The following is a 14,281-nucleotide window of genomic DNA, read 5'->3' on the forward strand; positions in this document are numbered from 1 at the left end:
ATATACTTTTTTTATTTAGGTGCTTTATGAAAAGGTAAACAGTTGACGATAAAATCTATTTCATTCACATAAGTGGGGATTGAACTCCCAACCTCATGGTTAAAGGATAATATAAGCAACTACCACATCAAATCTCATGATTAATCTTTTAACATTCTCTAACAACATTTGACTTTTAATTAAGAAGGTTAAACAATACAGTTAGTCACTCAACTTTCATAAGTTTTCATTTTGAGCGTCAAAAATAAATAAAAAATCATTTTAGGCAATGCTGTTAATAATCGTTTTCATTTTAGTCACTCGTTAATTTGGGGTTAGGTAGTATTATTTTACACTCATTTTAGTCATCCAACTTTAGTAGATTTTTATTTTGGTCACTCATTTCCTTTCTTTAGAATTAATTTTATTTTTTTCAAAAAACCAATCTTGCGTTTTTATAAGGAATTGAGTGATTTAGCATAGAGATAAAAATCCAAGATTTTTTTTATAACTTCCCAGTAAAAACTCAATTTTTCCCTTTTTAATGAAAAAACTAAAATTAATTCTAGAAAAAGGGGAAAATGAAATTTAAAAATGTTATGAATATCTTATTAAGTGGATGTCCATCATAATCAAGATAAAGTTTGAATGTACTTTAAATTCTAATAGTTATTAGAATTAGATCTCTATTTCTTTTATATTTCTTATACCTATAAATAGAGACTCTGGTGAATCATTGTAATTATCCATTTGATCAATAAAGTACATTCTCTATTACTTTCATATTTTCTTTATTCTTTATTCTCTCCATCCCTTTATTTTATAACACGTAATTAGCATGATGATTCTCTATTTTTTTTCAAAATCTTTCAAAGTCATCCCACAGATCAAACTATTTTTCACCTTAAACTTTCATCCTTACAACTTCATCTTCGGGATGTTGAAAGATTCAAACTCAAAATGAATTATGGTTCTTATTCCCGATCTTTGATTTATTGTACAAGCATGAGTAAAGTATAGATCTGGTAAGAAACTTTTATATTTCGACCATATTTTCTCTTACAATTAAGGTATGGCTATTGTTAATTTTTATTTGACATAAATTTCACATTCTGATGGTATTTGATTTTTGCCTTTCTAGTTTAATTTTTTTATGTAAAGACATAATTGTTGATTAGTTATGTTTGCTATTAATATGGTATGTTTTCTCTATTATTATTTTTTGTTAAATCATTCTTTTTGAACTTTTTTTAGTTAAGTTATATTATACATAATATTTAGATGTTTTGATAAAGAAAATAAAGAAAATAAAAGATATACTCATGAACCACTAAAAGTGGGAACATAGTAATAAATAACATAACAATGAGAATTCTCAAGTTAACTTTTCAAAGGGTAAAGATAACTTATATTATCAATATGATATGAAAGATTATTGGTCACATATGTGGTGTATAATCAAATATTTTGTCTCTGTTAATATTTTTTAAGGAATACTATGAGAATGTAGTAATGAATTTTATCATTATAGATAAAAATATTTATCTTATTTGGAACTGAAATAAACAAATATATTCCAATATTCATAATGGATCTCATATTGAGATTATGAATGAGAAAAAGATTATATTTCATATGAATCAAAAGAGGATTGGGTTATTTATATTTTGAATCAAACTCAGGACCTCTCAGACTCTAAGCGAGAATCATACCACTAGACCAAATACCTTATATTTGAAGATTTTGACATATTCCATGAAGCGAATGTTACATATAATTGTTTGAAAATTATATTTGTTTATTAACTTAGTGGCATTATAGACTTCACATTGATTTAGATATTTCTAGTAGTAAATGTAACAATAGTATTTATATGAATAAAAAAATGACAATAAAAATATCAATTGTCAAAATTTAAATTTACATTATTAGTACAATTGAAAAACATGTTAAAGTAAACCAGAAGTTTGCTAATACAAATACATTTACTATTTGGCGTGACCAGTTAGACCATCTTGGATCATATATGATACAAAAATTAATTGAGAATTTATATGGACATTCATTAAAGAATCAGAAGATTCTTTAATTTAAAGAATTCTTATTTGTTGTCGTTCTCAATGAAAATTGATTATTAGAAACTCACTAGCTAAAGTTGAGATCTAATGCCTTGCATTTCTAAAATGAATATAGGCTCATTCATCCACCATGTGGATGGTTTTGATATTATATAATTTTGGTAGATGCATCTACAAAATAATCGCATGCGTTATCAACTAGCAACCTATCGTTTGCGAGATTACTTGTTTAAATGATTAATTTCATATTACGCAATTAAAACAATTCATCTTACTAATGTTGGTGAGTTTACGTCACAAGCTTTCAATGATTATTGCATGTCAATTGGGATAAAAGTTGAACATCCTATAGCTCATGTTCACACACAAAATAGTTTAGCTAAATTGTTTATTAAACACCTCCAACTAATAGGTAAATTATTATTTATAAGAACAAAACTTCCTATTTCGGTATGATATTGTATTGATTTACATGTTGTACGCATTAAGCCAATAAATTATAAATACCCCCAATTACAATTGATTTTTGGTTAAGAGCCAAGTATTTCCCATCTTACAATTTTTGAATGTGTGGTATATGCTCCAACTGCTCCACCACAATGCACAAAGATGGGTCATAATAAAAGATTAGGAATGTATATTTATATGAGTCTTATTATAATATTTTTGAGGTATTAATTCGATATTTAGTTATGACATAAGCTGTTCGTTTTCCCAACATTAGGGGGGAGAATAAAAAGTTGGATTAAAAAGTACTTGAAATGAATTATCAATGTTTAAGATCCTCGTACAAAGCAATATGAACCTGAAGTTCAATAGATAATTCATTTTACAAATTAACTGTCAGATTCATTAAATCTCACATACCAGTTGAAAATGCTCCAATTTGAATTGATGTCCTAATAGGACAAACTGTTAGTGCAAAAGAAAGTAATCTATACCTAAAGCATGGAAGACCAGTCGATTCCAAAGATAAAAATCCTCGTAAAAGAAAAGGAGCAAACATTCAAGATGATCATATAGTGGAGTCGGGGGTTCTAGAAGAGACCCAAGACATAGCTAATAAGTAAAACTCTAGAAGAGATTCAGGTACCTAAAATTGAATTTTAAAACTCTAGAAGAGATTCAGGTACCTAAAATTGAATTTTAAAATAATGAAAATAAGAAATCTCGATAAGTTATATCAATTCGAGAAAATGTGGAATCGAATAATAAAAGTGGTCGACAATGATTTTACATGCAATATTATTATTGAAATAATGAAATAAAAGGAATATCTTGAATAAATCTATTAAGAAATATAGATATGGAATAAATTGATCAAAATAGAAAGACGCAACTCAAATACAATTGAATTTGTGGAGTTTTTGGACCAATAGTCCAAATATCTAAAGGTATAAAGTCAGTGAGGGTGCAATTGAAGTAGTTTTGCAAAAGCGGAATAAAAATATGAAGTTTTTCGCTAAATCCTGACATTGATTATGAAAAGATATAATATTCTTTTGTAGTGGATACAATAACCTTTAGATATATTATTAAATTGACAATTCATAAAAGATTTAACTTGCGTCTAATGGTTATTGTTACAACCTTTTATGAATCACTATATAGTAAAAATTTATATTAAAATCCTTGAAGGATTTAGGATGCTAGAAGCATATTGAAATTCTCGAGAAATTGTTCATTTATATGAATTGAAATAATTTGAACATATGTGGTAAATTTGACTTAGTGAATAGTAGTTGAAGGAGGATTATAAAATGATCCAAAATACCTATTTGTGTTTTTTTTAAAGAATCATGATTAAAATTTGTTATGATTATTGTTGAATCTCCAAAAGATATCAAAATATATTTTCCCCAAATTTCTCTCACTCATGACTTTCAAGGAATGGTAATATAAATGCTTAGCAATACATTCAAATAGTCATTTGAAAAAACCAGTATTCAAGATTGAATACGTAGAATATGAGAAGTATGTGATGTTTTCATGAAGGAGAGTAAATACGTGATGTACTCTTTTTCCCTTAACCGAGGTTTTTTTTCCTTCATTAGGTTTTTAATCCCACAGGGTTTTTCATAATAAAGTTTTAACGAGACATATTATCTACCAATGGACATTCAAAAGGGAGTGTTATAAATATTTTATTAAATGGATGTCCATTATGATCAAGATAAAGTTTTAATGTACTTGAAATTTTAGTAGTTATTAGAATTAGATCTCTACTCTTATACTTCATATGCTTATAAATAGATACCCTGATGAAGCATTGTAATTATCCATTTGATCAATAAAGTACATTCTCTATTGCTTTCATATTTTCTTTATTATTTATTCTCTCAATCTCTTTATTTTATAACAAAAAATAATTTTTTCCTTATAAAAAATATTTTTTTCTATAAAAATTCATGTACTTATAAAACTTAGGATTTCTTTCTTTTATTAAAAAACTAAAACTAATTCTAAAAAATAGAATTAAAAAGATAAAATAATTTTTAATTCCCTATAAACCCCCAACTTTTTCTCCTTCATTAGAAAAACTAAATTAAATCTAAAAAAGGAAAAACTAAAGGAAATAAAAAAAATATTTTTTTCGTTAAAAAAATTCAAGATTTTACTATAAAATTCAAGTAAAACTTACTAAATTTAGGTAATTAAAATGGACATCAGCAAGTGACCAAAATGAAAATGATTGTTAATAGAAGGGCCTAAAATGTAAATTTTTTTATTTTGGTGCTAACATTGAAAACTTATGAAAGTTAGACCACTAGCTGTTGAATTTACACAACTAAGAAATAAAATAACGGAGTTTGTATTTGCCACGTAAATTCAGCCGTTACGTTTTTCTATTTAAATTCTATGTAAACGAAGTCGTCTACAATTGAACCGGCATAAGGAAACCGTACCTTTAATGGAAAACGAAAAACCCCATAAATTAGATGCCGAGGGAAGCTTTGGATTTCAATCCTCTATTATTTTTCCGATACAGAGCCGAACAATGCTTCTCAAACTCCTTTTTTAGCTTCTAAATCTGGTTTACTGTAAAAGTACTATATTCTAAAGTTGATTTCTTCACTGAACTCTCTCTGTCTTTTTCTTTTAGCTTAAGCTTTCTCTGATATGAAATTCTGAACATATTTTCTTTGTTGTTTCATTTCATACGTCGTTGTTCATAAGTTTTCTTATTTTACTTTTTTAGTTACTGATTTATTCTTACAAGAGATTTTGACAATTTTGGTTCAGGTAGGATTTAAAAGACAGAACCAAGAACATGTTCACTGAAGGACTTGACAGCAATGCCCTCAAATGGGTTCAAGGTGTGAGAGTTTTTTCTTTCTTTCTCTCTTTTTTTTTTTCCGAATTCCATTTCATTATTAGGAAATCTCATTTTCTTTTTCGTTTTAGCCGAAGGAAATTCAATCACATTCTAGCTTAAGGCCTCGAGTTGATCAAATTACCAACATCCGTGCTGGAGGCCGGAATTTCGGCTTACCACCGCCGGGTAAATTCAGAAGCGGCCACTTGCTGGAAACGGCAATCCCGGTGACTTCCACCACTTTAACCGGTGATGTTGACTATGACAGTTCCCCCGCTTCTGAAAATGACGTGACTAGTGACTCGGAGGAAGATACTATTTATGGAGGGAGGCATTCTCTTGATTTTTCTCCAGAAGATCAACAGATTACTAATGGAAGTGGAACTGCTCATAGATATGGAAACCAGGCCCAAAGGCAGCCTCTATATGCCACTTCCAGTGATTATATATATTCAGATGTTAGTTCGTCTATGGGGACTATAATGGGAGGGAGAAGAGGGAATCTTGGTGATAGGTTAGTGAAGGGGAATGGAAGATTTCCTGTTGGAAGAGATGGTTTTACAGAAGAGGACAAGTCTTCGGATTCGGCTAGTAGTTCTGAGTTTTCAATTGCACAAGTGGGGCGCATTAATGGTAGAATCTCACGGAGTAAAGCATGTGTTTCTGAAGGGTATGCTTCGAGTGTGCCTTCTTGGATCAATGTTGAAAGTGCTGCTGATAAGGTTTATTTTACTAAAACTTTGGTTTGAGTTGTTTTGATTGTTTTCCAGATTGAGAGTTCGAGGCACAATTCTTTATTTTGATGCCATCTCGATATTGTAACATATTAATTTTGGTAGAGGTAATTGGCCGTAATATTTATATTATAGTATCAATCAGGGCTCACGGATTCACTTGAATAAAAGTGCAGGCATAGTAGGAAAGTATATAAAGACTAAGTATGTTAGCTATGCTGTGGTTCTTATTGACTATACACTCTGCTCTCACGGAGATGGATTTTGCAGGATTTGAACTCTGGGAAGCTACACCATGAAAAGTTCTCTCATGATGATGTTCCAACTGCACCACCATTTTCTAGTTCAGTACAGAAAGTTAAGCAAGACACTGACTGTGTTCCAGCGTGTGAAATACAAAGCACCCGGTCTCCAACTGGTACACATGACCCCAAGGCATTCAAATCCATGTCCAGAGTTAAGAAAGAACATAATAGGAGCAGCAGAAAACCTGATGAGTTTGTAAGGTTTGTGAAATGGTTTTTCTTGTAAAACACTTAATCTGAAAGCACATCAATCTGTTCCCCTACAGCATATACGATAGGTTGCACATTAATATATTATTTATTCTATATGTTCCATGAAGTGGCGCTGGTGCAGAATCTGCCACCGGTCATCAGGCAGTGCTCGCATTCCAACATTTCATGTGAGGTATCTCAGACCAACATGGACTCACTGTTGTTCCCAATGACAACACTTGACCTTTCTTCCTGCAGTTTATTCTGTTCACTAACTGCTCTAAGTGTTTGTCATATCAAAATCAGTGGTCTTGGACCTTGGCAAGCTGTAATTGCCTACGATGCATGTTGCCTTCATGCTTGGGCAAGGGGTTGCATGGAAGCTCCTATGTTTCTGGAAAACGAATGTGCTCTTTTAAGAGATACTTTTGGGTGAGTCTACTCTCTTACTTCATTCTTCTAAACAGTTAAATTGGAGTTAGGCATGTCATGTAGCTTCTTGGTTCACTGTCTCTAACTTCAGGTCTGAACTTTGAATGGTAAAAGTTTTCATAATGTTTAGTAGTCCGATCAAATAAAAATTTACACATGACTACATTTTCCATTAGCCTGTTAATTGATGAAAGTAAACCCAGTTCTCAGAAGGAAATGATCTAAAGAAATTGAATTTGGTTCCTTAACTGATATTGGAATGTTTGGTATTGTTTATGATTTGTAAATGAGTATGCTTTATCACTCTATTCCCATTAATTTTTTCTCTTGCTTCCCTTAAAATTTGCATGTGCTGTGTAGATTACAACAAATTCTTTTGCAATCGGAAGAGGAACGGATGGAAAAACCCACTTTAGATTTTACCAGTGAGGCTGCTGCCCCAAAACCTACAAAAATTGTTGGCAAGATGAAAGTGCAAGGTAATTTTTCTATCTCAGATTTGAAAATTTTGCTTTTTAGAGTCATTTTCTCTTGGTTATCCCTAATAACTCCATTGCTCACAGTGCACAAAGTCAAAACAACCGTGGATCCACCAACTGGCTGTAGTATGACATCTCTTAGTCTCAGTGCTCCAAGAGCTAAGCTGAAGACTATTCAGAATCAATTGTCCAATTTTCAGTCAATACTTTCTTCAAGGTGGCAGGCTCTTAAAAATATTCGAGTTGCTCCTCATTTACCAAATAGTTCTTTCTCACATAAAAGTTTAGCATATATGCATGCTGGAACTCGGTATGTAAAACAAGCATATGGGCTGCTGAAAGTTGGCGTGAGAAGTTCACACAAGAATTCATCCTCATATGAAGTTATACAAGGTATTGTCTTTTGAAATCCCTTGTTTTCTCATTACTGGTTACACAAAATAGGATCCTGATTAAATGGATTTATTCATATTATCTGTTGACTCAGACTTAGATGTACTCGTACTCACTATGCTAAAGCCAATAGATGCCCACATCATTTACAGCAATCACAAAACATGCTAACTCCTTAATATTCAACTGCACATGGTATTTTTTTTCTGAAAGATATGGTTTTTCATTTGAATTGTATATTGCTTTAAGGACTTCTGTATTTACTTGTTTGTAACTCAAAAATTTTGATTGTACTTATCCATAGTATTGCTTTAAGGACTTCTGTATTTACTTGTTTGTTACTAAAACATTTTGATTGTACTTATCTATAGTATTGCTTGGATAGTTGTTTCTTCCAATTTATCTTCTTTTTTAATTATGAATTAGCCAACTTACTCTTTAACTTTCCAACATGATTTCCTCTGTCCATACATGTCATTAGAAACATATGTGTGCATGCTGAGACTGAAAAGCTCAGCTGAAGAAAACAACATAAGAATCCAACCGGGATCTGGTGAAACACACATCTTGTATGTAACTGTTCCCCACCTATCTTGCTTTCATCTCTAAATTTCTCTTAAGACTGTTACTGACAAGACAGGAACTGATACATTTTGCAGCTTTCCAGATAGTTTGGCAGATGATCTAATTGTCGAAGTTCAGGACTCCAAGGGGAAGCATTTGGGTCACGTCCTTGTGCAAGTGGCTACTATTGTTGAAGACGCAGTATTGTTCGAAAATACTATTAGTTCTACTTAATTTGTAATTTTAGTTGATTTAATAATGCTCATACAAAAGTTGAATGCAGACTGACAAGTTGCAGTGGTGGTCTATTTACCGTGAGCCAGAGCATGAACCTGTAGGCAAGCTTCAACTCTGTATAAACTACTTAACAAGTTCAGATGATAATAGTCATCACAAGGTGAACTAGTTGTGATTAGCTTAAAATTTTAAATCATAATTCTGTAGCTCATATTTTGGAGAATGAAGGTTCAGTCCATTTGTTTTGCTTTCAATTTGGTATTATCGTCTTTCATTTTTTTTGTTTAATATAAAAAAAATTGGATTAATTCTGAAATAGTTTTGTGATATTAATTGCATTCTTTCTTTTTCTAGTGTGGTTCTGTTGCTGAAACAGTTGCTTATGACCTTGTCTTGGAAGTTGCGATGAAGGTTCAACAATTCCAGCAGAGGAACTTACAGTTATATGGGTCGTGGAAATGGCTATTAACAGAGTTTGCCTCGTATTACGGAGTTTCTGATGTCTACACCAAGCTAAGGTAATTGAAATTTGTTTTTTTTTTTCTTTACCTTTTTTGTTGAGAGTTGCAATTCATATTTTAGAAAGTTACTGTTTTGGTCAATGTTTTTAGGTTTGGCATCTGTACATTTTTTACAGGTATCTTTCCTATGTAATGGATGTGGCCACACCTACTGCTGATTGCCTTGGTTTGGTGCATGAATTGTTAATGCCTGTTGCTATGAAAGGCCACAACAAAAGAGCATTGAGCCATCAAGAGGTACTATGTGTTCCACTTTTTGTTTATAATTTCTAATAGTTTTTTCCTTTGTTTAATAAAACAGATGATTGTTTGCTGCTTCACCAGAACCGAATTTTGGGAGAAACCAAAGATCAAATCAAGCAGATTCTTTCTCTGGTTTTCGAGAACTACAAATCACTTGACGAATCATCATTCTCAGGCATTATGGATGTGTTCGAGCCTGCAACAGGACTTGTAGCACCCGCACTGGAACCTGCAATTAAACTTTATATGCTTCTACATGACGTATTGTCTCCAGAAGCACAAACAAATCTGTGTCATTATTTCCAGGTTTGAGAATTTAATTTCTCTAATGATATACCTATCTTTCTACATGCCTTGCCTCTACTTTCTAAATATCCATATTTACACAGGCTGCTGCAAGGAAAAGATCTAGAAGGCACTTGGCTGAGACTGATGAATTTGTTACCACCAACAATGAGCCCAATTTTATGGAAACTGTTGCAATGTCTATTGCTTATCAGAAGATGACATGTCTTTGCAGGAACATTAAGAATGAGATATTAACAGATATTGAGATTCACAATCAACATATACTTCCCACGTATGTTCTTCCTTTTGTTGTTTGATTTGTTTTTGCTTGCTCACAAAGTAAATTTTCATTCATATATGCAGTTAGCAGTAATGTTTTGTATCAAAATTGTTGATACACTTTTAAGTTTTCAGCAAATCATCATGCATGTATAAACATTTCATAGGCCCATATATGCAGTTGCATCATTTAATTGTCTTCCTTCTTTGTGCAGTTTTATAGACTTACCAAATCTGTCAGCATCTATATACAGCACCGAACTTTGCAACAGATTACGTGCATTCCTTCTTGCATGCCCACCACCTGGCCCTTCACCACCTATGGTAGAACTTGTTATCGAAACTGCTGATTTCCACCGAGATCTTGCCAGCTGGAACATAAGGTAACTTTTTGGTAACAACCATTCTTTTGAGTAATTTCTCTTTGCACTATCATGAACTTTATTTATTTTTCTTCTAGTCATGTGAAAGGTGGAGTTGATGCAAAGGAGTTGTTCCACTTGTACATCATGATATGGATTCAAGATAAGCAGCAGTCTCTACTTGAGTCATGTAAATTAGAAACGGTACATTCTTTAAACTAGATTTCCTGCTTTGTAACTCATTAATAATATGGGCCCTAATTGATTTTAGTCAGGAAGAGCATATCATCGTCACCTTCTCTAAGCATGTAATGATTCTCTTTATTCTTTTTATATGATTAAAATTGAAGTCTGCAAAATGAAGACAGTCCTAAAGTATTTTATTCTAGAAGAATCTTGTAGATTTTATCAAACTGGTCTCCACAGAATTGTTTTTTCATTGTCTGAATACTTGCAGGTTAAGTGGTCAGGAGTTAGAACACAACATTCTACAACTCCTTTTATTGATGAAATGTATGAACGACTCAAGGAGACATTGAGTGACTATGAAGTCATCATCTGCCGGTGGCCTGAGTATATTTTTGTGCTGGAAAATGTACATTATCTACTCATTATATTTCACCTTATAGGTTAACATGCATCAAATATTACAATGCTTCTCCTCCAAATACTAGCTTGTTTTTTTTATTTTTTATTTTTTTTTTGGGGGGGGGAGGGGGAGGAAGAGATTTGGAGTTTGCTCAAGTGATCTATTAATCCATGTCATGAATTGTTTAAACAGTTTTTGTTTAACAAGTAATACACTTTGGGCTATGTTTCTATACCAGGCTATTTCAGATGTTGAGAAAGCTATAGTGGAGGCTCTCAATAAGCAGTATGTAGATGTAGTATCTCCTTTGAAGGAAATTTTGACACCAAAGAAATTCGGCCTTAAGTACATGCAGAAACTTACTAAACGATCTGTATGCTCCTATACTGTTCCTGATGAGGTAAGCCATAGAATTTTAGCTAACAAGCATCTCTCTCGGATTTGCATACTCTATGGAGTCTTTTGATTAAAAGCTTGATTGCTACATTCAGCTGGGTATGCTGTTGAATTCTATGAAGAGGATGCTCGATGTCCTACGTCCCAAGATAGAGACCCAGTTCAAGTCATGGGGTTCTTGCATCCCTGAAGGTGGAAATACGGCTCCTGGAGAGCATCTTAGTGAGGTGACAGTGATGTTGAGAACCAAGTTTAGAGGATACCTGCAGGCTGTCGTTGAAAAACTTGCCAAGAATGTGAGTGTCATTTTCACAAAGTGGCCAAGAATTAGTGTCATACATGTCTAAATGCTGAAATGAATTGTTATATAAGCAAAAATCTTAGACTTCAACAAGAAATAACATCGATGGATAAATTTATTTGTGGGTGTCTATATTATCAGACTCAGGTTGTCTATCAAATTAAGTTTTGATGCATCAGCAACATCAATGGCTGCTTTTATTTTCCAAAGCAGAAATCACTGTTCCTTTCGGAATTTAATTTCCCCTGAAGGGAAAATAGATGAGGATATAGTTCCCCACCCCCCCAACCTTTCGTTCACACACAGACATATCTTTCATTCTATGCAGACTGTATGCATCTGTGTATATTATATGTTCTCAAAGTTTCAATTTCAATCCGAACATGTGTTGATCTATCATTTTATTTGAAGATTGTATCAGTCAGTCAAATTTTATCATTATAGAAGCAGTACAGTCAATAGTATATACTCGATGTTTCTCATTCAATCATTATGAACTTCTTTGAGAAATATTTTGGTTATGCTGTGAAATTAATTTTCTTTTATTTCCTTCTTTTCTCCAGACCAAATTACAGAACTCGACAAAATTGAAAAAGATTCTCCAAGATTCTCAAGAAACTATGGGAGAGTCTGATATTCGAGGCAGAATGCAGATGTTAAAAGAACTGCTGAGAAGTACAATAAATCACCTTCATACAGTTTTTGAGACTCAAGTTTTCATTGCAATCTGCCGATGGTACTGGGATCGGATGGCACAAGTAAGTTATAGGTGAATGATGCTGTAAATTGTTTGAAATTTTCAATTCAAGCAAATATTTTGCACAAATTACATGATTTTTTTTTTCGCCATTGCAGGATGTTCTTGGCTTCTTGGAAAACCGGAAAGAAAATAGATCATGGTACAAAGTTTCCCAAATTGCTGTATCCGTAAGTAAAGGCCTAACATTCCTTGTTGAAAATAAGATCCTGAATTCGTTACTATAATGTTTAACCAATGGGACACTTACTGAGCTTTGCATCTCTTAGATGAACATGATTACAAATATTTGCATCATCTTAGTGAACAACAAACAGATCATACACAAACAGATTAAAAATAAAAATGATTCAAATGATATAATAAATTTAGGAGTATTATTACTTTACTATTGTCGAACACTAATGATGTTTAAACGAGCTTTAAACGATTGATTAATCTTGTAAATAAGCTTATACATGAGCATCGGCAAACTAAGCAAACTAATGTTTGAGATCATCTTGTTCAGGAAAACGAGTCCTAAAATTTTATCTCTAATCATTTGTGTAGCTTAATAAATGATTAACTGAATTAGTTTTGAAGAGCCAAAATGAAAGGGGAAGACTTTTTTCGTTTCAGTTAGAGAAGTAAGAAGTGACGAATTACGTTTACGGTCTGATTAGTCGGTTCTCGGTTAGGTTAGTTTGTTTTCTGATATTTGTGATCTTACCCATAAAGCATGAAACTTTTTTTGGGAACATGCTACTGCTGTTCTTTTATAAGCCATCATTAGTGTTAAAACATTGGATTGATGAGACAATATAGATGGGTTGAAATCATAATATCAGAATGAAAATTCTAAAGGATTAGGTAAGAAGCTATATTGTTTACTTCAAAAGGCTGATGCAAGGTTTTTCAAAACACGGCATCATAAAGGTATTTTGACTCGGATTATTGGGATATTAAAATGTTTGATGTTGGTTATTTCGTTTCTTGATTTTACCAGTGACATCCTCAAGACAGCTTCTTCAGTTTAGCCTGTTTTTAACATTGTACCCTGTTGTTAATTCGCAGATTCTGGATGATACTTTCACATCACAGATGCAACAGCTCGTCGGCAATGCACTCCCAGCAAAAGACCTTGAGCCACCAAGGTCTATCTTGGAAGTGCGGTCAATGCTTGGTAAGGATGCTTACTACTAGACCATTATTTGTGCAGATTACAATGAGGTACTGGCACACACACACATTAGAACAAATAAAAACCTTAGCTAAGGTTGAAAAAAAATGGAAGATGAAAGTTGCCACCAACATAAGATCATCTCAATGACCTTCTAACCCAATAAAAAAGAAGAAAAAAAAATGAAAAGAAAAGAAAAGAGATGACTGAATTTGCTCTATATGTATATGATAATTCCTTTGGGGCTATTAGCTCTTACAGTTTTGAATATTTATATATAATTGAAATTCTTTGCCCGCAAATTTTTTTTCCTATATGTATGCATGTGTCTACTCTTGAATCTTTTCTTTTCTTTCCTCGCCCCTCTGCATTTTCTCTTGCTCAACATGTTTACAGACTTTCCTTTGTAATCCTAACTTTTCATTTTTTCTATATTGCCCGCGTGTGACATTTGTATCCGAAATACTTTCGGATATGGGTGTAGGTGTATAATGACTTAAAAATATGGCATATATCCATGTCGGACACTTATGGCTTACGGCTATGCGCTTCTCCCATAACAAAGGAATAAAGTGAAAGAGATGCGTTTTAAAAATCTTATAAACTTTATGTGGTACCATATGAATAGACTTAAGGCTTGTAATTCTGAATCTTTGACGTTTGCACCACTGATGAAT

The 14,281-nt window shown here is 32.6% G+C and overlaps 1 protein-coding gene across 1 annotated transcript; it reads left to right on the top strand.

The window, feature by feature from the left end:
- The first annotated feature begins 4,952 nt into the window (after window positions 1–4,952).
- On the top strand, window positions 4,953–13,906 carry LOC107951115 (uncharacterized). The gene is made up of 23 exons (XM_041083414.1): window positions 4,953–5,119; window positions 5,301–5,374; window positions 5,463–6,095; window positions 6,378–6,635; window positions 6,706–6,797; window positions 6,911–7,036; window positions 7,397–7,515; window positions 7,600–7,908; window positions 8,390–8,477; window positions 8,568–8,673; window positions 8,756–8,869; window positions 9,064–9,227; window positions 9,347–9,467; window positions 9,555–9,779; window positions 9,863–10,053; window positions 10,256–10,423; window positions 10,501–10,606; window positions 10,860–10,997; window positions 11,230–11,391; window positions 11,483–11,683; window positions 12,252–12,446; window positions 12,544–12,615; window positions 13,499–13,906. Exons 2-23 carry the CDS (start codon window positions 5,354–5,356, stop codon window positions 13,625–13,627), a joined length of 3,738 nt encoding a protein of 1,245 aa, XP_040939348.1. The 5' UTR covers window positions 4,953–5,119; window positions 5,301–5,353; the 3' UTR covers window positions 13,628–13,906.
- Window positions 13,907–14,281: the final 375 nt, after the last annotated feature.

Source organism: Gossypium hirsutum, chromosome A02 (genome assembly GCF_007990345.1).
Source record: "Gossypium hirsutum isolate 1008001.06 chromosome A02, Gossypium_hirsutum_v2.1, whole genome shotgun sequence".
Lineage (NCBI taxonomy): Eukaryota > Viridiplantae > Streptophyta > Magnoliopsida > Malvales > Malvaceae > Gossypium > Gossypium hirsutum.